At 49.5% G+C, this 26,666-nt stretch overlaps 1 protein-coding gene across 1 annotated transcript in view; it reads left to right on the plus strand.

Moving 5' to 3' along the window:
• The window catches only part of pcca (propionyl-CoA carboxylase subunit alpha), a 63,996-nt gene that overhangs the window by 29,050 nt on the left and 8,280 nt on the right, over positions 1–26,666 (plus strand). The window contains exons 7-18 of the mRNA XM_065022620.1: positions 4,031–4,162; positions 7,750–7,786; positions 8,182–8,260; positions 8,434–8,631; positions 8,963–9,113; positions 9,269–9,412; positions 9,622–9,696; positions 12,144–12,212; positions 12,311–12,386; positions 12,937–13,150; positions 14,349–14,451; positions 18,657–18,809. Of these exons, the coding sequence (XP_064878692.1) occupies positions 4,031–4,162; positions 7,750–7,786; positions 8,182–8,260; positions 8,434–8,631; positions 8,963–9,113; positions 9,269–9,412; positions 9,622–9,696; positions 12,144–12,212; positions 12,311–12,386; positions 12,937–13,150; positions 14,349–14,451; positions 18,657–18,809 (1,431 nt within the window). The remainder of the gene's footprint in view (positions 1–4,030; positions 4,163–7,749; positions 7,787–8,181; positions 8,261–8,433; positions 8,632–8,962; positions 9,114–9,268; positions 9,413–9,621; positions 9,697–12,143; positions 12,213–12,310; positions 12,387–12,936; positions 13,151–14,348; positions 14,452–18,656; positions 18,810–26,666) is intronic.

The raw sequence follows: 26,666 nt of genomic DNA on the forward strand, positions 1-26,666 counted from the left end.
TCTCCTTCTCTGCCTTTGTCCTGTGTGTCATGCTATGGGAACCAGGGCCCATTCACTTTAATGGTGCTGAATTGGGAGTCATTGAGAGTGAATCTCCATACTAATAACAGGCCCTTAGGCTATGACCCAAATGGAATCTAATTCCCTACATAGTGCACTATTTTTGACCCAGAGCCCAGTCAAAGGTGATGCACTTCATAGGGAATAGGTTGGCATTTGGGCCACAGCATTACTGCCCAGCTGTAGGCCTGACGATGGGCCCTGAGGCTCTGCCACTGTGTGTCAGGCAGGAAGCAATATCCAATGGGCTCTATACAACACAAAGACAACGGGAGAGAGAGAGAATAAGCGCCCCTCTTCCCGTCCCTCTTTCTTTCCCTGTTTTATAAGCCTTAAGTACGGTCATGTTTCCAGGGCTAGTGGGTAATGTAGGAGGGGTAGATGTGACATCAGGAGACTAGGCCTCAACTATTACAGCCTGAAGGGGTTTGTGTTGAGTTCCCAAGACGGCACTGTTTTGACTGACAAGAAATGTCTGTGAATGTCTGTGAATACATAATGAATAGACCCAGGTCTGGTCATTATGTAGGTTGGTATAGGTAACAGCTCTATACTGACCCAGGTCTGGTCATTATGTATGTTGGTATAGGTATCATATCTCTACTGACCAAGGTCTATTCATTATGTAGGTTGGTATAGGTATCATATCTCTACTGACCCAGGTCTGGTCATTATGTAGGTTGGTATAGGTATCAGATCTCTACTGACCCAGGTCTATTCATTATGTAGGTTGGTATAGGTAGAAGATCTATACTGACCCAGGTCTGTTAATTATGTAGGTTGGTATAGGTAGCAGCTCTATACTGACCCAGGTCTATTCATTATGTAGGTTGGTATAGGTAGCAGCTCTATACTGACCCAGGTCTATTCATTATGTAGGTTGGTATAGGTATCAGATCTCTACTGACCCAGGTCTATTCATTATGTAGGTTGGTATAGGTAACAGCTCTATACTGACCCAGGTCTGGTCATTATGTATGTTGGTATAGGTATCATATCTCTACTGACCAAGGTCTATTCATTATGTAGGTTGGTATAGGTATCATATCTCTACTGACCCAGGTCTGGTCATTATGTAGGTTGGTATAGGTATCAGATCTCTACTGACCCAGGTCTATTCATTATGTAGGTTGGTATAGGTAGAAGATCTATACTGACCCAGGTCTGTTCATTATGTAGGTTGGTATAGGTAGCAGCTCTATACTGACCCAGGTCTATTCATTATGTAGGTTGGTATAGGTATCAGATCTCTACTGACCCAGGTCTATTCATTATGTAGGTTGGTATAGGTAGAAGATCTATACTGACCCAGGTCTGTTCAATATGTAGGTTGGTATAGGTAGCAGATCTATACTGACCCAGGTCTGTTCATTATGTAGGTTGGTATAGGTAGCAGATCTATACTGACCCAGGTCTGTTCATTATGTAGGTTGGTATAGGTAGCAGCTCTATACTGACCCAGGTCTATTCATTATGTAGGTTGGTATAGGTAGCAGCTCTATACTGACCCAGGTCTGTTCAATATGTAGGTTGGTATAGGTAGCAGATCTATACTGACCCAGGTCTGTTCATTATGTAGGTTGGTATAGGTAGCAGATCTATACTGACCCAGGTCTATTCATTATGTAGGTTGGTATAGGTAGCAGCTCTATACTGACCCAGGTCTGGTCATTATGTCGGTTGGTATAGGTAGCAGATATATATACTGACCCAGGTCTGTTCATTATGTAGGTTGGTATAGGTAGCAGCTCTATACTGACCCAGGTCTATTCATTATGTAGGTTGGTATAGGTAGCAGGTCTATACTGACCCAGGTCTGTTCAGGTAGCAGCTCTATACTGACCCAGGTCTGTTCATTATGTAGATTGGTATAGGTAGCAGATCTATACTGACCCAGGTCTATTCATTATGTAGGTTGGTATAGGTAGCATCTCTATACTGACCCAGGTCTGTTCATTATGTAGGTTGGTATAGGTAGCATCTCTATACTGACCCAGGTCTGTTCCTTATGTAGGTTGGTATAGGTAGCAGCTCTATACTGACCCAGGTCTGTTCATTATGTAGGTTGGTATAGGTAGCAGCTCTATACTGACCCAGGTCTATTCATTATGTAGGTTGGTATAGGTAGCAGATCTATACTGACCCAGGTCTATTCATTATGTATGTTGGTATAGGTAGCAGATATATACTGACCCAGGTCTGTTCATTATGTAGGTTGGTATAGGTAGCAGATCTATACTGACCCAGGTCTGGTCATTATGTAGGTTGGTATAGGTAGCATCTCTACTGTCCCAGGTCTATTCATTATGTAGGTTGGTATAGGTAGCAGATCTATACTGACCCAGGTCTGTTCATTATGTAGGTTGGTATAGGTAGCAGATCTATACTGACCCAGGTCTGTTCAGGTAGCAGCTCTATACTGACCCAGGTCTATTCATTATGTAGGTTGGTATAGGTAGCAGCTCTATACTGACCCAGGTCTAGTCATTATGTAGGTTGGTATAGGTAGCATCTCTATACTGACCCAGGTCTGTTCATTATGTAGGTTGGTATAGGTTGCAGCTCTATACTGACCCAGGTCTGTTCATTATGTAGGTTGGTATAGGTAGCATCTCTATACTGACCCAGGTCTGTTCATTATGTAGGTTGGTATAGGTAGCAGCTCTATACTGACCCAGGTCTGTTCATTATGTAGGTTGGTATAGGTAGCATCTCTATACTGACCCAGGTCTGTTCATTATGTAGGTTGGTATAGGTAGCAGCTCTATACTGACCCAGGTCTGTTCATTATGTAGGTTGGTATAGGTAGCATCTCTATACTGACCCAGGTCTGTTCATTATGTAGGTTGGTATAGGTAGCATCTCTATACTGACCCAGGTCTGTTCATTATGTAGGTTGGTATAGGTAGCAGATCTATTCTGACCCAGGTCTGTTCATTATGTAGGTTGGTATAGGTAGCAGCTCTATACTGACCCAGGTCTGTTCAGGTAGCAGCTCTATACTGACCCAGGTATATTCATTATGTAGGTTGGTATAGGTAGCAGCTCTATACTGACCCAGGTCTAGTCATTATGTAGGTTGGTATAGGTAGCATCTCTATACTGACCCAGGTCTGTTCATTATGTAGGTTGGTATAGGTAGCAGCTCTATACTGACCCAGGTCTGTTCATTATGTAGGTTGGTATAGGTAGCAGCTCTATACTGACCCAGGTCTAGTCATTATGTAGGTTGGTATAGGTAGCATCTCTATACTGACCCAGGTCTGTTCATTATGTAGGTTGGTATAGGTAACAGCTCTATACTGACCCAGGTCTATTCATTATGTAGGTTGGTATAGGTAGCAGATCTATACTGACCCAGGTCTGTTCATTATGTAGGTTGGTATAGGTAGCAGATCTATACTGACCCAGGTCTAGTCATTATGTAGGTTGGTATAGGTAGCAGATCTATACTGACCCAGGTCTAGTCATTATGTAGGTTGGTATAGGTAGCAGATATATACTGACCCAGGTCTGTTCATTATGTAGGTTGGTATAGGTAGCATCTCTATACTGACCCAGGTCTGTTCATTTTGTAGGTTGGTATAGGTAACAGCTCTATACTGACCCAGGTCTGTTCATTATGTAGGTTGGTATAGGTAGCAGCTCTATACTGACCCAGGTCTGTTCAGGTAGCAGCTCTATACTGACCCAGGTCTGTTCATTATGTAGGTTGGTATAGGTAGCAGATCTATACTGACCCAGGTTTATTCATTATGTAGGTTGGTATAGGTAGCAGCTCTATACTGACCCAGGTCTGTTCATTATGTAGGTTGGTATAGGTAGCAGATCTATACTGACCCAGGTCTATTCATTATGTAGGTTGGTATAGGTAGCATCTCTATACTGACCCAGGTGTGAATGTCTGTCTCAGTGGTTCCAGTGTATGGTTGTTCTCTGATGTGGTGATGTTGTTGTTGGTCTCCTGCAGGCTGCCGAAGACGTGGTGTTCATAGGACCGGACACCCACGCCATCCATGCCATGGGCGACAAGATCGAGAGCAAGCTCCTTGCCAAGGCAGCCAATGTCAACGTCATCCCTGGCTTCGACGGGGTCGTCGAGGTGAGCTATACTGTCAACATGGTTGTCCTGGCAACAACTTTCTGCAAGCTTATGATCATCCTGGCAACAAATCAAACTGGATCTACATTTAACAGTACCACTCAGATCTGGTCTTCATTATCCCTCATTCTACACACAGGCATTTGTTTCCCTCCATCTCTATTCTCCTCATCTCTCTCTCCTCAGCCGTTTGCCTTTCTCGGTCTCTCTCAATCTTCCCTTCTCTCTCCTCCTGCTCTCCCACTCTCTTCTCCCCCTTCTCTCTCCCACTCTCTTCTCCCCCTCTCTGCTCTCCCCCTCTCTTCTCCCCCTCTCTGCTCTCCCCCTCTCTCCCCCTCCCCCTCTCTCTCCTCCTGCTCTCCCCCTCTTTCTCCCCCTCTCTCTCCTCTCCCCCTCTCTTCTCCCCCTCTCTCTCCTCCTGCTCTCCCACTCTCTTCTCCCCCTCTCTCTCCCTCCTGCTCTCCCACTCTCTTCTCCCCCTCTCTCTCCCCTCTCTCTCTCCCCCTCTCCCCTCCTCTCTCTCTCTCTCCCCTCTCTCTCTCTCTCCCCCTCTCTCTCTCCTCTCCCTCTCTCTCCTCTCTCTCTCTCTCTCTCTCCCCTCTCTCTCTCTCTCTCCCCCCTCTCTCCCCTCTCTCCTCTCCCCCTCTCTCCTCCTCTCTCTCCCCCTCTCCCCCCTCTCTCTCTCCTGCTCTCCCCCTCTCTCCCGCTCTCCTCCCCTCCTCTCTCTCCTCCTCCCTCTCTCTCCTCTCCCCCTCTCTCTCCCCTGCTCTCTCCTCTCCCCCTCTCTCTCCTCCTCCTCCTCCCTCTCCCCCTCCTCTCCTCCTGCTCTCTCCTCCCCCTCCCTCTCCTCCTGCTCTCTCCTCTCCCCCTCTCTCCTCCTGCTCCTCCTCCCCCCCCTCCTCCTCTCTCTCCTGCTCCCCCTCCCTCTCCTCCTGCTCTCTCCTCTCCCCCTCCTCCCTCCCTCTCTCCTCTATCCCCTCCTCTCCTCTCCTCCTGCTCTCTCCTCTCCCCCTCTCCCCTCTCTCCTCTCCCCCTCTCTCCTCCCCTCTCTCCTCTCCCCCTCCCTCTCCTCCCTCTCTCCTCTCCCCCTCTCTCCTCCTCCCCCTCTCTCCTCTCCCCTCTCTCTCTCCTCTCTCTCCTCTCTCTCCCTCCCCCTCTCTCCTCTCCCCCCTCTCCTCCTGCTCTCTCCTCTCCCCCTCTCTCTCCTCCTCTCTCTCCTCTCCCCCTCTCTCTCCTCTCCCCCTCTCTCTCTCCTCCTGCTCTCTCCCTCTCCCCCTCCCTCTCCTCCTGCTCTCTCCTCTCCCCCCTCCCTCTCCTCCCTCTCTCTCTCCCCCTCTCCCCCTCCCTCTCTCCTCTCCCCTCTCTCCTCCTCCCTCTCTCCTCTCCTCCCTCTCCTCCCTCTCTCCTCTCCCCCCTCTCTCCTCCTCCCTCCTCTCCTCTCCCCCTCTCCTCCTCCTGCCTCTCTCCTCTCCTCCCTCTCTCTCCTCTCCTCCTGCTCTCTCTCCTCTCCCCCTGCTCTCCTCTCCTCCTCTCTCCTCTCCCTCTCTCTCCTCCTGCTCTCTCTCCTCTCCCCCCTCTCTCCCTCCTGCTCTCTCCTCTCCCCCTCTCTCCTCCCTCTCCTCTCCTCCCCCCTCTCCTCTCCTCCTGCTCTCTCCTCTCCCCTCTCTCTCCCTCCCCCTCCTCCCCCCTCTCTCCCTCCTGCTCTCTCCTCTCCCCCCTCTCCTCTCTGCCTCTCCTCTCCTCCTCTCCTCCTCTCCCTCTCTCCTCTCCTCCTGCTCCCCCTCTCCCCTCCCTCTCCTCCCCCTCTCTCCCCCTCCCTCCCCCCTCTCTCCTCTCCCTCTCTCCTCTCCCCTCTCTCCCTCTCCCCCCTCTCTCCTGCTCCTCCTCTCTCTCTCCTCTCCTCCTGCTCTCTCTCCTCTCCTCCTGCTCTCTCTCCTCTCCTCCTGCTCTCTCTCCTCTCCTCCTGCTCTCTCTCCTCTCCTCCTGCTCTCTCTCCTCCTCCTCCTCTCTCTCCCCTCTCTCTCCTCCCCCTCCCCCTCTCCTCCTCTCCCCCCTCTCTCCTCTCCTCCTGCTCTCTCTCCTCTCCCCCCTCTCCTCCTCTCCCCCTCTCTCTCTCTCCTCTCCCCCTCTCTCTCTCTCCCCCCTCTCTCCTCTCCCCCTCTCTCTCCCCCTCTCTCTCCCCCCTCTCTCTCCTCCTGCTCTCTCTCTCCTGCTCTTCCCCTTTCCTCTGTATACAGTGATGGTCCTAATAGAGCTGTGTGGGCCATGTTTAACACTTCGCCTGCTGATGGCTAGTAGATAAATAGATAAAGATGGTTGTTGTCACGTAGCTGTCACAGGCCAGGGGGGCAACAACAGCTCTGATGGGGTGATCTCTTCTACCTATGCTGCCCCCAGGGCATGATTGATGGGGTAGGCAGACAGACCGGCAGGGAGACAGACAGTCAGACCGGCAGGGAGTCAGACAGTCAGACCGGCAGGGAGTCAGACAGACAGGCAGGAAGACAGACAGTCAGACCGGCAGGGAGTCAGACCGGCAGGGAGTCAGACAGTCAGACCGACGGGCAGGGAGTCAGACAGTCAGACCGACGGGCAGGGAGTCAGACAGTCAGACCGACGGGCAGGGAGTCAGACAGTCAGACCGACGGGCAGGGAGACAGACAGTCAGACCGACGGGCAGGGAGACAGACAGTCAGACCGACGGGCAGGGAGTCAGACAGTCAGACCGACGGGCAGGGAGACAGACAGTCAGACCGACGGGCAGGGAGTCAGACAGTCAGACCGACGGGCAGGGAGTCAGACAGTCAGACCGACGGGCAGGGAGTCAGACAGTCAGACCGACGGGCAGGGAGACAGACAGTCAGACCGACGGGCAGGGAGTCAGACAGTCAGATCGACGGGCAGGGAGTCAGACAGTCAGACCGACGGGCAGGGAGACAGACAGTCAGACCGACGGGCAGGGAGACAGACAGTCAGACCGAAGGGCAGGGAGACAGACAGTCAGACCGACGGGCAGGGAGACAGACAGTCAGACCGACGGGCAGGGAGACAGACAGTCAGACCGACGGGCAGGGAGACAGACAGTCAGACCGACGGGCAGGGAGACAGACAGTCAGACCGACGGGCAGGGAGACAGACAGTCAGACCGACGGGCAGGGAGACAGACAGTCAGACCGACGGGCAGGGAGACAGACAGTCAGACCGACGGGCAGGGAGACAGACCGACGGGCAGGGAGACAGACCGACGGGCAGGGAGACAGACCGACGGGCAGGGAGACAGACCGACGGGCAGGGAGACAGACCGACGGGCAGGGAGACAGACCGACGGGCAGGGAGACAGACCGACGGGCAGGGAGACAGACCGTCAGACCGACGGGCAGGGAGACAGACAGACGGGCAGGGAGACACAGACGGGCAGGGAGACACAGACGGGCAGGGAGACACAGACGGGCAGGGAGACACAGACGGGCAGGGAGACACAGACGGGCAGGGAGACCCAGAGGAACAAAGGGATGGTTGAGGAGATGAGGGTGAGCCCTCCCTCTGCTGGTGGTTGGTGGAACTTACAACTCTGTCTCCTGTCTCAGAACGTGGAGGACGCTGTGAAGATTGCAGGAGAGATCGGTAAGTGAATCAAAATTACATTAATTAATTAAAAAGAGATTTGCCTGGCCTCCATGCAGAATTTTCATATTGTGTTGTTGATCAGGCTACCCGGGTCATATTGTGTTGTTGATCAGGCTACCCGGGTCATATTGTCTTGTTGATCAGGCTACGTGGGTCATATTGACTTGTTGATCAGGCTACCCGGGCCATATTGACTTGTTGATCAGGCTACGCGGGTCATATTGACTTGTTGATCAGGCTACCCGGGTCATATTGTCTTGTTGATCAGGCTACCCGGGTCATATTGACTTGTTGATCAGGCTACCCGGGTCATATTGTCTTGTTGATCAGGCTACCCGGGTCATATTGTCTTGTTGATCAGGCTACCTGGGTCATATTGTGTTGTTGATCAGGCTACCCGGTGATGATCAAGGCCTCAGCAGGAGGAGGGGGGAAAGGCATGAGGATCGCCTGGAACGATGATGAGACCAGGTGACATTCGTTATTACTGTAATAAATGCAATTCAAATATAATAAAAACATTTAAATTATACAATCATTTATACGTCTCTACACTGTGTAGTAAATGGCAATAAGATATTTATAGACTTTATTAAGACATTTAATGAGACTTGAATCAACCGTTTCCATTCTGTCTTTCCCAGGGAAGGTTTTCGTTTGTCCTCACAGGAGGCTGCGTCTAGTTTCGGAGACGACCGTCTGCTGATAGAGAAGTTTGTCGACAACCCCAGACACATTGAGATCCAGGTCCTGGCTGATAAGCATGGTAATGCTCTGTGGCTGAACGAGAGGGAGTGTTCTATCCAGAGGAGGAACCAGAAGGTGGTGGAGGAGGCTCCAAGGTCAGGGGTCAATGTTTTCACCTTTAACTTATTCATTGGTGTAAGTCCTAGGTGGGCTTCCCGAGTGGCGCAGCGGTGTAAGGCACTGCATCTCAGTGCAAGAGGCGTGCGTCACTGCAGTCCCTGGTTCAAATCCAGGCTGCATCACATCCGGGCGTGATTGGAAGTCCCATAAGGCGGCGCACAATTGGCCCAGCGTCGTCCGGGTTTGGCCCTTTATAGGTGGTCATTGTAAATAAGAATTTGTTCTCAACTGACTAGTTAAATAAAGATGACATTAAATAAATGTCTTGGGTTGTAAGTTCTGTGATTTCTGTCCTCCTCTCTGCAGTACGTTCCTGGACCCAGAGACACGTCGTGCGATGGGGGAGCAAGCGGTACAGCTGGCTAAAGCAGTCCAGTACTCCTCTGCCGGGACCGTAGAGTTCTTGGTGGACTCCAACAAGAACTTCTACTTCCTGGAGATGAACACTCGCCTTCAGGTGGGGCGATGGGAAGAAAGACGTAGTTTAGTCTCTCTGTGTGTGTTTTTCTGTGACATGACAAGTCCAGACACTTGAGCCAAGTGACTTCCTGTAACCAACCCAGTCCTCCCCTCTGAGTGGTTGATCCGACCGCTGACCTTTGCCCCCTTCAGGTGGAGCACCCAATCACAGAGTGCATCACTGGTCTGGACCTGGTGCAGCAGATGATCCGTGTGGCCAAGGGTTTCCCTCTGCTACACAAACAGGAAGACATCCCCATCAACGGCTGGGCTATAGAGAGCAGAGTCTACGCTGAGGTGGGCTTCACTGAACACTTGTTCTGCTCTGTACCGTAGAGTGAAGCCGGTCAACCCTTCTGCTGCCTTGTGAATGTGTCACTTCTCTCTACGAAGCGCTTTCTGGGTCCCCCGCTGTCTGCTGGACACTTCCTGTGTGTTATAGAGGTTATGGAGAGGTTTAATTAGGCAGTTATAACCTGTTATAAAGCATGTTTCTCCTTCTCCAGGACCCCTACAAGTCCTTTGGCCTGCCCTCCATTGGACGCCTGTCACAGTACCAGGAACCCATCAACCTCCCAAAGGTGAGTCACATGCATGTACACTTTTTGCTTGTGTGCATATGCTCTGAGTTGACCTCTCTGTTATTTCTACTGAAGACGTGATGTGTGTTGACCTCTCTGTTATTTCTGCTGAAGACGTGATGTGTGTTGACCTCTCTGTTATTTCTGCTGAAGACGTGATGTGTGTTGACCTCTCTGTTATTTCTACTGAAGACGTGATGTGTGTTGACCTCTGTTATTTCTACTGAAGACGTGATGTGTGTTGACCTCTGAACCTGACAGGATATTTCCACGGAACACTGCTGCTGTTCTCGTCAGGCCTCAGATGTACAGCATCACAATGCTTGTTGTTATGACTACTAATAATAGTGTCATATTTACATCTTCCTGTCTTCCCCCTGATGTCAAATCTATTTGCTTTTGAAATGGTTTTAATTGTTATTGATAGGTAATTTTTTCATCATAAGTAAACAACATAGAAATACATACTACATGTCCTATTTCTATCTTCCTGGAAGACTTGAGTCATACTGACATGTAGTCATACTGACATGTAGTCATACTGACATGTAGTCTTACTGACATGTAGTCTTACTGACATGTAGTCTTACTGACATGTAGTCTTACTGACATGTATTCTTATTGACATGTATTCTTATTGACATGTAGTCATGCTGATATGTAGTCATACTGACATGTAGTCATACTGACATGTAGTCATACTGACATGTAGTCATATTGACATGTAGTCATACTGACATGTAGTCATACTGACATGTAGTCTTATTGACATGTAGTCTTATTGACATGTAGTCTTACTGACATGTAGTCATACTGACATGTAGTCATACTGACATGTAGACATATTGACATGTAGTCATATTGACATGTAGTCTTATTGACATGTAGTCATATTGACATGTAGTCATGCTGATATGTAGTCATACTGACATGTAGTCATACTGACATGTAGTCATATTGACATGTAGTCATGCTGATATGTAGTCATACTGACATGTAGTCATACTGACATGTAGTCATACTGACATGTAGTCTTATTGACATGTAGTCATATTGACATGTAGTCATGCTGATATGTAGTCATATTGACATGTAGTCATACTGACATGTAGTCATATTGACATGTAGTCTTATTGACATGTAGTCATATTGACATGTAGTCTTATTGACATGTAGTCATATTGACATGTAGTCATACTGACATGTAGTCATACTGATATGTAGTCTTATTGACATGTAGTCTTATTGACATGTAGTCATACTGACATGTAGTCATATTGACATGTAGTCTTATTGACATGTAGTCTTATTGACATGTAGTCATACTGACATGTAGTCTTATTGACATGTAGTCTTATTGACATGTAGTCTTATTGACATGTAGTCTTATTGACATGTAGTCATATACTGGCATGTAGTCATATACTGGCATGCAGTCATACTGACATGTAGTCTTATTGACATGTAGTCTTATTGACATGTAGTCACACTGACATGTAGTCACACTGACATGTAGTCACACTGACATGTAGTCACACTGACATGTAGTCACATTGACATGTAGTCATATACTGGCATGTAGTCATACTGGCATGTAGTCATAGTGACATGTAGTCACTGACATGTAGTCACAGTGACATGTAGTCACAGTGACATGTAGTCACATTGACATGTAGTCACATTGACATGTAGTCACACTGACATGTAGTCTTATTGACATGTAGTCATACTGACATGTAGTCTTATTGACATGTAGTCTTATTGACATGTAGTCATATACTGGCATGTAGTCATATACTGGCATGTAGTCATATACTGGCATGTAGTCATATACTGACATGTAGTCATACTGACATGTAGTCATATACTGACATGTAGTCATACTGACATGTAGTCATATTGACATGTAGTCTTATTGACATGTAGTCATACTGACATGTAGTCTTATTGACATGTAGTCTTATTGACATGTAGTCATATTGACATGTAGTCTTATTGACATGTAGTCATATACTGACATGTAGTCATATACTGACATGTAGTCATATTGATATGTAGTCATGCTGACATGTAGTCTTATTGACATGTAGTCATATTGACATGTAGTCATATACTGACATGTAGTCATATTGACATGTAGTCATATACTGACATGTAGTCATACTGACATGTAGTCATATATTGACATGTAGTCTTATTGACATGTAGTCTTATTGACATGTAGTCTTATTGACATGTAGTCATACTGACATGTAGTCATATTGACATGTAGTCATACTGACATGTAGTCATATTGACATGTAGTCATATTGACATGTAGTCTTATTGACATGTAGTCTTATTGACATGTAGTCATATTGACATGTAGTCATACTGACATGTAGTCATATTGACATGTAGTCATACTGACATGTAGTCATATTGACATGTTGTCTCCTCTCTGTCAGGTGCGTGTGGACAGTGGCATCCAAGAAGGAAGTGACATCAGTATCTACTATGACCCAATGATCTCCAAGGTCAGCTACTGTGTGTTCCCTCAAACTGCCCAACACAATCACATTGCCCTTATGTTTTACTGATCTATAATGTGAATGTCCCTCTGTGCTCACCGTAGCTGGTGACCTATGGCGACACGCGCGCTGAAGCCCTGCAGAGGATGGAGGCGGCTCTGGATAACTATGTCATCAGAGGTAAGACACACACTCTCACACACACACTCACTCACTCACTCACTCACTCACTCACTCACTCACTCACTCACTCACTCACTCACTCACTCACTCACTCACTCACTCTCTCTCTCTCTGTTGGGTGTTAGAGCTTTCTGGAAGCATCTTCAGTACCTCAAGACTCTGACATGTTCTGTATAGCAACACACATGTGTAGTCTCTACCGGTCTCTGTCTGTTGTTCCTGTGTGTGTGACTGTTCAGTGGTCTGATATCTACCTGTCTCTGTCTGTTGTTCCTGTGTGTGTGTCTGTCCAGGGGTCTGATCTGTCTGTTGTTCCTGTGTGTGTGACTGTCCAGGGGTCTGATCTCTATCTGTCTGTTGTTCCTGTGTGTGTGACTGTCCAGGGGTCTGATATCTACCTGTCTCTGTCTGTTGTTCCTGTGTGTGTGTGACTGTCCAGGTGTCTGATCTCTACCTGTCTCTGTCTGTTGTTCCTGTGTGTGTGACTGTCCAGGTGTCTGATCTCTACCTGTTTCTGTCTGTTGTTCTTGTGTGTGTGACTGTCCAGGTGTGACCCACAACATCCCCCTGCTCAGAGAGATTATCACCCACCCTCGCTTCATCTCTGGTGACATCACCACTAACTTCCTACCAGAGGAATACCCAGAGGGGTTCAAAGGTCACCAGCTGACCTCCGAGGGTCGCAGGGAGCTCGTCGCCACCGCAGCCGCTCTCTACGTCTCCGCACAGCTCCGCTCCCAGAGGTTCCTGGGTAATCTCAGGTAAACTAAACCAATTCAAATAACTGTGGGAACTTCTTGTAAGAATTGGTGCTGGGAAAGCACATAGATAAAGCACCATCTTGGTCAGGTTGATACTGTAAAAGATTTAACCTGGTTAAATCAAACAGAGAGGAGGTAAAAACACCAAGAGGTTCTAGTTGACATCAGAAAGAGCTTTAGCTCTCAATGTTCCTCGTGTTAATTATTGTGCTGTTTCACTGTGTCTGAATGTCCATTGTCTGTTTTTACAGAGGTTATTATTGTGTTGTGTGTTTAAACCAGTGTTTTACATGTTCCATTGTTTGAAGCACCGGCTCAGTCCTGCAATATGTCACCAGTTAACAGAGCTGTATCCTAGCGTGGTGTAGCAGTCTGCTGGTCAAACTGTTAGACTTGATTCTCTCTGTCAGCCCTGCCATCTGTCTAAACATCTGGCCACATTTTCTTCTTTCTTTTTCGGATCGTTTCCTTTCGTTGTTCATGAACCGCCGGGGGTCGGTCTTTGTAGTTGCAGTCAGTGGTAGAGGCCCCCTCCATTCCTCCCATCCATCCCTCCCTTCTCTCACTCCCTCACTCACTCACTCACTCACTCACTCACTCACTCACTCACTCACTCACTCACTCACTCACTCACTCACTCACTCACTCACTCACTCACTCACTCACTCACTCACTCACTCACTCACTCACTCACTCACTCACTCACTCTTTCCCTCTGTCCTCTCTCCTCCTCCCTCCCTCCCCCCTCCCCCTTCCTCTCTCTCAGAGCAGGGATACACCAGACAGATCCTTCTACAGTGGAGTGAGAGAGAGCATGATCAGTAAAGCCTCAACACTATAGTTAGCCATCAACATTTTATAAACATTTATATCTTTTGAATTTCTGGTTCAAAATCTAAACGTGTATGTTTTGGAGCTGATTATGTTCATTTATACCATGCTCATTTCAAGTGTCTTTCTTAATAGAAGTTGTATTAGGAAGGTTGGCTGAGAGGTCAGCTGGCTGTGATCTCCTTGGTTCAGCTTTGTAGCAGAGCAGCAGACTGGTCTCTGGTGTAGGGAGAGAGAGGAGGCAGCTGTCAGTCAGTGGAGGAGCTGACTGTTTATACAGCTTCCTCTGACCCTCAGAGAATAGCTCTCTGAGACTGATACTAATGGGAAAGGTGTGTGTGTGTGTGTGTGTGTGTGTGTGTTTCAGGGTGTCCACCACCCCCCAGGAGCAGAGGCAGTGGGAGCTGTGTGTGGAGTTGGAGAAGGGAAGCCACACGGTCGCTGTGTCACGCTCTGGATCCACTTTCACTGTGAGCACACACACACACACACACACACACACACACACACACACACACACACACACACAGTGGGGTCTGGAATTATTGACACCCTTGATAAAGATGAGCAAAAAACTGTATAAGGTAAATAATTTAAATACTGAGATCTATTTTATGCAACAAAAAGGGGATATTATATTATTTTAATATAATTACTCAAAGACATTTTGTTTAACAAGTTATTTTAGTTTTTACTCAAAGGTAGGGATCAACATTATTGACATCCCTGTTTTTAATACATTTCAATACCGTTCCTCCAAACCCATTGAAAACCTGTGGTTTTGAATTGAAGAGGGCAGTTGATAAGACCAGACGAAGGATATCAAAGATCTGGAAGGATTCTGTATGGAGGAACGGTCCAAGATCCCTCCTAATGTGTTCTCCTAAAACATTTTAGAGAAAGGCTCGTTACTGTTATCCTCGCAAGGTGAAGTATTGAAAACAGAGGTGTCAATCATCTTGACCTTTTTAGAGATTCAAAAAATACTTCATAAAATAAAACTATTGTATAAGTATAAAATAACATACTTTTCCCATTTATTTGAGCAAACAATATAGCTCAGTATTTGAGTTATATGTTTAATACAGTCATTTTAGCTGATCATTTATCACGGTGTCAATCATTTGGGACCCCACTATATATCCCTGTGGTTTGGTAGAGAGAATGAAGGCCCTTCTCCCTGTGAGGGGGCTTGAATGGAGCTGAGGTCCAGGTGGTGAGGGGGAGGAGTGGTTGTCCTGGCCGACAGACATCACTCGGTGGCTGGGTGTTTAGACACCTGCAGTCCCTGGTCTGGTGGGTTGTTTTCCTTGAACCAGGATGACATATGTTCCTCATCAGCCTCTCCTGGTCACCCAGAACCACTGAACCACACATCAAACTAGGGGCCAGTACCCCCCAGGAGAGGAACGACTGGTGCTGGGTACTGTGTCCTTTCCCTGGTCCTATCCTCTAGTAGTGGATACTGGGTCTCTCCCTGGTCCTCTAGTAGTGGATACTGGGTCTTTCCCTGGTCCTCTCCTCTAGTAGTGGATACTGGGTCTCTCCCTGGTCCTCTCCTCTAGTAGTGGATACTGGGTCTCTCCCTGGTCCTATCCTCTAGTATTGGATACTGGGTCTTTCCCTGGTCCTCTGGTCCTCTAGTAGTGGATACTGGGTCTTTCCCTGGTCCTCTAGTAGTGGATACTGGGTCTCTCCCTGGTCCTCTAGTAGTGGATACTGGGTCTCTCCCTGGTCCTCTGGTCCTCTAGTAGTAGATACTGGGTCTCTCCCTGGTCCTCTGGTCCTCTAGTAGTGGATACTGGGTCTCTCCCTGGTCCTCTAGTAGTGGATACTGGGTCTTTCCCTGGTCCTCTAGTAGTGGATACTGGGTGTCTCCCTGGTCCTCTAGTAGTGGATACTGGGTCTCTCCCTGGTCCTCTAGTAGTGGTCCTCTAGTGGGTCTGGGTCTCTCCCTGGTCCTCTAGTAGTGGATACTGGGTCTCTCCCTGGTCCTCTAGTAGTGGATACTGGGTCTCTCCCTGGTCCTCTAGTAGTGGATACTGGGTCTCTCCCTGGTCCTCTAGTAGTGGATACTGGGTCTCTCCCTGGTCCTCTAGTAGTGGATACTGGGTCTCTCCCTGGTCCTCTAGTAGTGGATACTGGGTCTCTCCCTGGTCCTCTCCTCTAGTAGTGGATACAGGGTCTCTCCCTGGTCCTCTCCTCTAGTAGTGGATACAGGGTCTCTCCCTGGTCCTCTCCTCTAGTAGTGGATACTGGTCCTCTCCTCTAGTAGTGGATACTGGGTCTCTCCCTGGTCCTCTAGTAGTGGATACTGGGTCTCTCCCTGGTCCTCTAGTAGTGGATACTGGGTCTCTCCCTGGTCCTCTAGTAGTGGATACTGGGTCTCTCCCTGGTCCTCTAGTAGTGGATACTGGGTCTCTCCCTGGTCCTCTAGTAGTGGATACTGGGTCTCTCCCTGGTCCTCTAGTAGTGGATACTGGGTCTCTCCCTGGTCCTCTAGTAGTGGATACTGGGTCTCTCCCTGGTCCTCTAGTAGTGGATACTGGGTCTCTCCCTGGTCTTCTAGTAGTGGATACTGGGTCTCTCCCTGGTCTTCTAGTAGTGGATACTGGGTCTCTCCCTGGTCCTCTAGTAGTGGATACTGGGTCTCTCCCTGGTCCTCTCCTCTAGTAGTGGATACTGGGTCTCTCCCTGGTCCTCTCCTCTAGTAGTGGATACTGGGTCTCTCCCTGGTCCTCTCCTCTAGTAGTGGATACTGGGTCTCTCCCTGGTCCTCTCCTCTAGTAGTGGATACTGTGGGTCTCTCCCTGGTCCTCTAGTAGTGGATACTGGGTCTCTCCCTGGTCCTCTCCTCTAGTAGTGGATACTGGGTCTCTCCCTGGTCCTCTAGTAGTGGATACTGGGTCTCTCCCTGGTCCTCTCCTCTAGTAGTGGATACTGGGTCTCTCCCTGGTCCTCTAGTAGTGGATACTGGGTCTCTCCCTGGTCCTCTAGTAGTGGATACTGGGTGTCTCCCTGGTCTTCTAGTAGTGGATACTGGGTCTCTCCCCTGTCCTCTAGTAGTGGATACTGGGTCTCTCCCTGGTCCTCTAGTAGTGGATACTGGGTGTCTCCCTGGTCTTCTAGTAGTGGATACTAGGTCTCTCCCCTGTCCTCTAGTAGTGGATACTGGGTCTCTCCCTGGTCCTCCAGTAGTGGATACTGGGTCTCTCCCTGGTCCTCTAGTAGTGGATACTGGGTCTCTCCCTGGTCCTCTAGTAGTGGATACTGGGTCTCTCCCTGGTCCTCTAGTAGTGGATACTGGGTCTCTCCCTGGTCCTCTAGTAGAGGATACTGGGTGTCTCCCCTGTCCTCCAGTAGTGGATACTGGGTCTCTCCCTGGTCCTCTCCTCTAGTAGTGGATACTGGGTCTCTCCCTGGTCCTCTAGTAGTGGATACTGGGTCTCTCCCTGGTCCTCTCCTCTAGTAGTGGATACTGGGTCTCTCCCTGGTCCTCTAGTAGTGGATACTGGGTCTCTCCCTGGTCCTCTCCTCTAGTAGTGGATACTGGGTCTCTCCCTGGTCCTCTCCTCTAGTAGTGGATACTGGGTCTCTCCCTGGTCCTCTCCTCTAGTAGTGGATACTGGGTCTCTCCCTGGTCCTCTAGTAGTGGATACTGGGTCTCTCCCTGGTCCTCTAGTAGTGGATACTGGGTCTCTCCCTGGTCCTCTCCTCTAGTAGTGGATACTGGGTCTCTCCCTGGTCCTCTAGTAGAGGATACTGGGTGTCTCCCCTGTCCTCCAGTAGTGGATACTGGGTCTCTCCCTGGTCCTCTAGTAGAGGATACTGGGTCTCTCCCTGGTCTTCTTGTAGAGGATACTGGGTCTCTCCCTGGTCCTCTAGTAGTGGATACTGGGTCTCTCCCTGGTCCTCTAGTAGTGGATACTGGGTCTCTCCCTGGTCCTCTAGTAGTGGATACTGGGTCTCTCCCTGGTCCTCTAGTAGTGGATACTGGGTCTCTCCCTGGTCCTCTCCTCTAGTAGTGGATACTGGGTCTCTCCCTGGTCCTCTCCTCTAGTAGTGGATACAGGGTCTCTCCCTGGTCCTCTAGTAGTGGATACTGGGTCTCTCCCTGGTCCTCTAGTAGTGGATACTGGGTCTCTCCCTGGTCCTCTAGTAGTGGATACTGGGTCTCTCCTTGGTCCTCTCCTCTAGTAGTGGATACAGGGTCTCTCCCTGGTCCTCTAGTAGTGGATACTGGGTCTCTCCCTGGTCCTCTAGTAGTGGATACTGGGTCTCTCCCTGGTCCTCCAGTAGTGGATACTGGGTCTCTCCCTGGTCCTCTAGTAGTGGATACTGGGTCTCTCCCTGGTCCTCTAGTAGTGGATACTGGGTCTCTCCCTGGTCCTCTAGTAGTGGATACTGGGTCTCTCCCTGGTCCTCTAGTAGTGGATACTGGGTCTCTCCCTGGTCCTCCAGTAGTGGATACTGGGTGTCTCCTCTGCCCAACAGTACTATCTGATGCTGTTATTTTCCCAAGTGGTTCAACATAGCTGCTCCTCCTGCTGTCAGGCTGCAGACTGTCTCTTCCAGCATATCAAACTGCAGTCTCTCCACATGGGAAGCAAAATGTCTTGTATCAGAATAATAAGTAGAGTGTCGTAATGAAATGACCCTCTGACCTCCCTGGCAGGTGGAGGTGGATGGAGTTACAGTGGAGGTTAGTGGAGAGTGGAACCTGGCCTCAGCCCTGCTGCCTGTCACCATCAACAGAACCCCCAGGGTTCTACAGTGTCTGTCTAGAGACGCAGGAGGAGACATCACTCTACAGTACCTGGGCACACAGGTGAGACACCCCTTTATTCTGGTGAATGTATGAATCTTGTGTCTTAGTGGTCGTGTGTATGTTTTTCGTGTATGTACACACATTTAGTGACGTTCCTCTTATCTGTCGATCCAAGTCGTCGTCAGTTCCCCGCCTACACATCCCCATCCAGCCTAGTCCCAGACCCCCAATACCCCCCCAGACCCCCACACTACACAGAATGTCAGGAAGAGAAGACCATCCGTTATGTATCAGAGGCTTTGAAAGGAGCCAGCTATAAACAGCTCTGTGCTGCTCAGACCCTGGGGGGGGGGCTTTGAACGCAGGCTCCACAGGAACTTGTCACGGGGCGACATCACTTCCCTTTCCTCCTTTAGGGACCTGGGGCTGGGCCGTGGGGGTCTGATCGGGCATGGGGGGTTGGGAGGAGGTTGATGAGGGGCTCAGTAAGTACCTCTGTCCTGTCCCCTGCTGCGTCAGCTGGAGGATTCTGTCTTTGTGTTGGAGAGGAGGAGACACCCCTGCTGAGCTGCTTCCAGGCTTCCTCTCCTGAGGACATAGAAGACCACTGTGTCCCCCTGTATCCCTTAGCTCTCACTCCTCCTGGGTATGTTCTAGTCTAGCTCATCCTGGGTATGTTCTAGTCTAGCTCATCCTGGGTATGTTCTAGTCTAGCTCCTCCTGGGTATGTTCTAGTCTAGCTCCTCCTGGGTATGTTCTAGTCTAGCTCATCCTGGGTATGTTCTAGTCTAGCTCATCCTGGGTATGTTCTAGTCTAGCTCCTCCTGGGTATGTTCTAGTCTAGCTCCTCCTGGGTATGTTCTAGTCTAGCTCCTCCTGGGTATGTTCTAGTCTAGCTCATCCTGGGTATGTTCTAGTCTAGCTCATCCTGGGTATGTTCTTGTCTAGCTCATCCTGGGTATGTTCTAGTCTAGCTCATCCTGGGTATGTTCTAGTCTAGCTCATCCTGGGTATGTTCTAGTCTAGCTCATCCTGGGTATGTTCTAGTCTAGCTCATCCTGGGTATGTTCTAGTCTAGCTCATCCTGGGTATGTTCTAGTCTAGCTCATCCTGGGTATGTTCTAGTCTAGCTCATCCTGGGTATGTTCTTGTCTAGCTCATCCTGGGTATGTTCTAGTCTAGCTCATCCTGGGTATGTTCTTGTCTAGCTCATCCTGGGTATGTTCTAGTCTAGCTCATCCTGGGTATGTTCTAGTCTAGCTCATACTGGGTATGTTCTAGTCTAGCTCATCCTGGGTATGTTCTAGTCTAGCTCATCCTGGGTATGTTCTAGTCTAGCTCATCCTGGGTATGTTCTAGTCTAGCTCATCCTGGGTATGTTCTAGTCTAGCTCATCCTGGGTATGTTCTAGTCTAGCTCATCCTGGGTATGTTCTAGTCTAGCTCATCCTGGGTATGTTCTAGTCTAGCTCATCCTGGGTATGTTCTAGTCTAGCTCATCCTGGGTATGTTCTAGTCTAGCTCATCCTGGTATGTTCTATGTTCCTGGGTATGTTCTAGTCTAGCTCATCCTGGGTATGTTCTAGTCTAGCTCATCCTGGGTATGTTCTAGTCTAGCTCATCCTGGGTATGTTCTAGTCTAGCTCATCCTGGGTATGTTCTAGTCTAGCTCATCCTGGGTATGTTCTAGTCTAGCTCATCCTGGGTATGTTCTAGTCTAGCTCATCCTGGGTATGTTCTAGTCTAGCTCATCCTGGGTATGTTCTAGTCTAGCTCATCCTGGGTATGTTCTAGTCTAGCTCATCCTGGGTATGTTCTTGTCTAGCTCATCCTGGGTATGTTCTTGTCCACCTCATCCTGGGTATGTTCTAGTCTAGCTCATCCTGGGTATGTTCTAGTCTAGCTGGGGACATGGGGTCCCTCAGTAGTACAGGGTTCAATAACATCAATAACCATCTGGAAAATAAACCAGACGTAGGTCTCCTGTTGCCCTCCAGGCCTGGAGTTGAATAGACCTTTAGTACTTCTGGTTTCAGAACAAAACCTAGTTACCAGGCTGGTTACAGAACAACACCTAGTTACCAGGCTGGTTACAGAACAACACCTAGTTACCAGGCTGGTTACAGAACAACACCTAGTTACCAGGCTGGTTACAGAACAACACCTAGTTACTAGGCTGGTTTCAGAACAACACCTAGTTACTAGGCTGGTTTCAGAACAACACCTAGTTACTAGGCTGGTTACAGAACAACACCTAGTTACTAGGCTGGTTTCAGAACAACACCTAGTTACCAGGCTGGTTTCAGAACAACACCTAGTTACTAGGCTGGTTTCAGAACAACACCTAGTTACTAGGCTGGTTTCAGAACAACACCTAGTTACTAGGCTGGTTACAGAACAACACCTAGTTACTAGGCTGGTTTCAGAACAACACCTAGTTACCAGGCTGATTACAGACCAACACCTAGTTACTAGGCTGGAGTTGAATAGACCTTTAGTGCGGCTGGTTACAGAACAACACCTAGTTACCAGGCTGGTTACAGAACAACACCTAGTTACCAGGCTGGTTACAGAACAACACCTAGTTACCAGGCTGGTTTCAGAACAACACCTAGTTACCAGGCTGGTTACAGACCAACACCTAGTTACTAGGCTGGAGTTGAATAGACCTTTAGTGCGGCTGGTTACAGAACAACACCTAGTTACCAGGCTGGTTACAGAACAACACCTAGTTACCAGGCTGGAGTTGAATAGACCTTTAGTACGGCTGGTTACAGAACAACACCTAGTTACCAGGCTGGTTACAAAACAACACCTAGTTACCAGGCTGTTTACAGAACAACACCAAGTTACCAGGCTGGTTACAGAACAACACCTAGTTACCAGGCTGGTTTCAGAACAACACCTAGTTACCAGGCTGGTTACAGACCAACACCTAGTTACCAGGCTGGAGTTGAATAGACCTGTAGTACGGCTAGTTACAGAACAACACCTAGTTACCAGGCTGGTTACAGACCCACACCTAGTTACCAGGCTGGTTACAGACCAACACCTAGTTACCAGGCTGGTTACAGACCAACACCTAGTTACCAGGCTGGTTACAGACCAACACCTAGTTACCAGGCTGGTTACAGACCAACACCTAGTTACCAGGCTGGTTACAGACCAACACCTAGTTACCAGGCTGGTTACAGACCAACAACTAGTTACCAGGCTGGTTACAGACCAACACCTAGTTACCAGGCTGGTTACAGACCAACACCTAGTTACCAGGCTGGTTACAGACCAACACCTAGTTACCAGGCTGGTTACAGACCAACACCTAGTTACCAGGCTGGTTTCAGAACAACACCTCGTTAACCTGGTTGGTCGACCTGTATCTGAACTGGGGTGACAGTCAACAGGGGGCAATATGAGGGCTGTTAGTTACTGTTGTTTCCTGGGCAGAAATCCTGTCGAAGCCTGCATTTCCCCAGGCCATCCCAACGCTCCCATTCCCCACACTCCTGACGCTCCGGATTACAGCCCTGATTTACGAGTCCAGCTTGGGTTTCCCTCCCCGCTCCTGGTTTTCCAACAAGGGATTGTCGGCCTTGGGAATCAATGGCTGTTTGTTTGGGGGTGTCCTTTGGGGGTACCCCGGCCAGGGGTTATTTTAGTCACTTTGATGCTGTTGTGAAGAGGATTGTGTGTGTGTGTGTGTGTGTGTGAGTCCGCTAAATACAGTCTTATGAGGGCAGGGTTCCAGGGGTGAGGAAGGTAAACAAACAAGGATGCATGAGGTCATTAACATGGTGGGTGGCTTCCTAATGTTATTGTACTGTGACCTTCATATACAGGTCAGTGACTGGGATCCTCTACTAGTAGTGTGACTGGGACCAGCTACTATAGTAGTGTGACTGGGACCAGCTACTATAGTAGTGTGACTGGGACCAGCTACTAGTAGTGTGACTGGGACCAGCTACTATAGTAGTGTGACTGGGACCAGCTACTATAGTAGTGTGACTGGGACCGGCTACTATAGTAGTGTGACTGGGACCGGCTACTATAGTAGTGTGACTGGGACCGGCTACTAGTAGTGTGACTGGGACCGGCTACTAGTAGTGTGACTGGGACCGGCTACTAGTAGTGTGACTGGGACCGGCTACTAGTAGTGTGACTGGGACCGGCTACTAGTAGTGTGACTGGGACCGGCTACTAGTAGTGTGACTGGGACCGGCTACTATAGTAGTGTGACTGGGACCGGCTACTAGTAGTGTGACTGGGACCGGCTACTAGTAGTGTGACTGGGACCTACCAAATCAACCAGGACAATCACCCCCCTAGCCTAGACCAGTGTTAAGCCAGGACAATGCTCCACCTAGCCTAGACCAGTGTTAAGCCAGGACAATGCTCTACCTAGCCTAGACCAGTGTTAAGCCTGGACAATGCTCCACCTAGCCTAGACCAGTGTTAAGCCTGGACAATGCTCTACCTAGCCTAGACCAGTGTTAAGCCAGGACAATGCTCCACCTAGCCTAGACCAGTGTTAAGCCTGAACAATGCTCCACCTAGCCTAGACCTGTGTTAAGCCTGGACAATGCTCCACCTAGCCTAGACCAGTGTTAAGCCAGGACAATGCTCCACCTAGCCTAGACCAGTGTTAAGCCAGGACAATGCTCCACCTGGCCTAGACCAGTGTTAAACCAGGACAATTCTCCACCTAGCCTAGACCAGTGTTAAGCCAGGACAATGCTCCACCTAGCCTAGACCAGTGTTAAGCCAGGGCAATGCTCCACCTAGCCTAGACCAGTGTTAAGCCAGGACTTTGCTCCACCTAGCCTAGACCAGTGTTAAGCCAGGACAATGCTCCACCTAGCCTAGACCAGTGTTAAGCCAGGACAATGCTCCACCTAGCCTAGACCAGTGTTAAGCCAGGACAATGCTCCACCTAGCCTAGACCAGTGTTAAGCCAGGACAATGCTCCCCCTAGCCTAGACCAGTGTTAAGCCAGGACAATGCTCCACCTAGCCTAGACCAGTGTTAAGCCAGGACAATGCTCCCCCTAGCCTAGACCAGTGTTAAACCAGGACAATGCTCCACCTAGTCTAGACCAGTGATAAACCAGGACAATTCTCCACCTAGCCTAGACCAGTGTTAAGCCAGGACAATGCTCTACCTAGCCTAGACCAGTGTTAAGCCAGGACAATGCTCCACCTAGTCTAGACCAGTGTTAAGCCAGGACAATGCTCCACCTAGCCTAGACCAGTGTTAAGCCTGGACTTTGCTCCACCTAGCCTAGACCAGTGTTAAGCCTGGACAATGCTCCACCTAGCCTAGACCAGTGTTAAGCCAGAACAATGCTCCACCTAGCCTAGACCAGTGTTAAGCCAGAACAATGCTCCACCTAGCCTAGACCAGTGTTAAGCCAGGACAATGCTCCACCTAGCCTAGACCAGTGTTAAGCCAGGACAATGCTCCACCTAGCCTAGACCAGTGTTAAGCCTGGACTTTGCTCCACCTAGCCTAGACCAGTGTTAAGCCAGGACAATGCTCCACCTAGCCTAGACCAGTGTTAAGCCTGGACTTTGCTCCACCTAGCCTAGACCAGTGTTAAGCCTGGACAATGCTCCACCTAGCCTAGACCAGTGTTAAGCCAGGACAATGCTCCACCTAGCCTAGACCAGTGTTAAGCCAGGACAATGCTCCACCTAGCCTAGACCAGTGTTAAGCCAGGACAATGCTCCACCTAGCATAGACCAGTGTTAAGCCAGAACAATGCTCCCCCTAGCCTAGACCAGTGTTAAGCCAGGACAATGCTCCACCTAGCCTAGACCAGTGTTAAGCCAGGACAATGCTCCACCTAGCCTAGACCAGTGTTAAGCCAGGACAATGCTCCCCCTAGCCTAGACCAGTGTTAAGCCAGGACAATGCTCCCCCTAGCCTAGACCAGTGTTAAGCCAGGATAATGCTCCACCTAGCCTAGACCAGTGTTAAGCCAGGATAATGCCCTCCCTAGTCTAGACCAGTGATAAACCAGGACACTGCTGGGACATTTTCAGCTTCCAGGAATTGTGTACGGATCCTTGCGACATGGAGTGTGCATTATCATGCTGAAACATGAGGTGATGGTGGTGGATGAATGGCAGGACAATGGGCCTCAGGACCTCCTGACAGTATCATTCAAATTGCCATCAATAAAATGCAATTGTGTTGCATTGTGTTGCAATTGTGTTCTTTGTCCGTATCTTAAACCTGGCCGTACCCTAACCCACCGCCACCATGGTGCACTCTGTTCACAATGTTCAGCAAACTGCTCACCCACACGACGCCAAACACCCTGTCTGCCGTCTGCCCGGTACAATTGAAACCGGGATTCATCCAGCATGCCAGTGGTCATCGAAGGTGAGCGTTTTACCCACTGAAGTCGGTGACGACGCCAAACTGCAGTCAGGCCAAGACCCTGGTGAGGATGACGAGCACACAAATGAGCTTCCCTGAGACGGTTTCTGACAGTTTGAGCAGGAATTCTTTGGTTGTGCAAAACCCACATTTTCATCAGCTGTCAAGGGTGGCTGGTCTCAGATGAGCTGGCAGGTGAAGAAGCCGGATGTGGAGGTCCTGGGCCGGCGTGGTTACACGTGGTCTGCGGTTGTGAAGCAGGATGTGGAGGTCCTGGGCCGGCGTGGTTACACGTGGTCTGCGGTTGTGAAGCAGGATGTGGAGGTCCTGTGCCGGCGTGGTTACACGTGGTCTGCGGTTGTGAAGCAGGATGTGGAGGTCCTGGGCCGGCGTGGTTACACGTGGTCTGCGGTTGTGAAGCAGGATGTGGAGGTCCTGGGCCGGCGTGGTTACACGTGGTCTGCGGTTGTGAAGCAGGATGTGGAGGTCCTGGGCCGGCGTGGTTACACGTGGTCTGTGGTTGTGAAGCCGGATGTGGAGGTCCTGGGCCGGCGTGGTTACACGTGGTCTGCGGTTGTGAAGCAGGATGTGGAGGTCCTGGGCCGGCGTGGTTACACGTGGTCTGCGGTTGTGAAGCAGGATGTGGAGGTCCTGTGCCGGCGTGGTTACACGTGGTCTGCGGTTGTGAAGCAGGATGTGGAGGTCCTGGGCCGGCGTGGTTACACGTGGTCTGCGGTTGTGAAGCAGGATGTGGAGGTCCTGGGCCGGCGTGGTTACACGTGGTCTGCGGTTGTGAAGCAGGATGTGGAGGTCCTGGGCCGGCGTGGTTACACGTGGTCTGTGGTTGTGAAGCCGGATGTGGAGGTCCTGGGCCGGCGTGGTTACACGTGGTCTGCGTTTGTGAGGCAGGTTGGACGTACTTCTGTGTCCCATGTGGCTCATTTGATAATGACGCTTGCAACGCCAGGGTTGTGGGTTCAATTCCCACGGGGAATATGGAAATGTATGCACTCACTGTAAGTCGCTCTGATAAGACCATCTGCTAAATTACTCAAAAGTAACAAATGGAGAATGTACTGCCAAATTCTCTAAAATGACGGTGGAGGCGGCTTATGGTAGAGAAATGAACGCTCTGGCAACAGTTCTGGGATCTTTTATTTCAGGGTATGAAACATGGGACCAACACTTTACATGTTGTGTTTTATATTTTTGTTCTGTATAAAAGGACTGAGTTAGGAAGGTATTTTGTTATCAAGCTGTTATCAAACTTCAGTATCCAGCTGCTCATTGAATCGCACCACACAACAGATATCTACCAGTAAATATGTATCGTACCTCTCCCTCCCTCCTCATCTCACTCTCCGGTCTCACCTCGTTGCCCGGCGCCAAGCGACTGTTGCCTGTTATATTTATTAGGCCTGCTGCTTCGTGAAGTTTCAACTCTATTGTATCGTACCTCTCCCTCCTCATCTCATTCTCCAGTCTCACCTCGTTGCCTGGCGCCAAGCGACCGTTGGCTGGTATATTTATTAGGCCT

This window comes from Oncorhynchus nerka, linkage group LG2 (assembly GCF_034236695.1).
Source record: "Oncorhynchus nerka isolate Pitt River linkage group LG2, Oner_Uvic_2.0, whole genome shotgun sequence".
In the NCBI taxonomy this organism is placed as follows: domain Eukaryota; kingdom Metazoa; phylum Chordata; class Actinopteri; order Salmoniformes; family Salmonidae; genus Oncorhynchus; species Oncorhynchus nerka.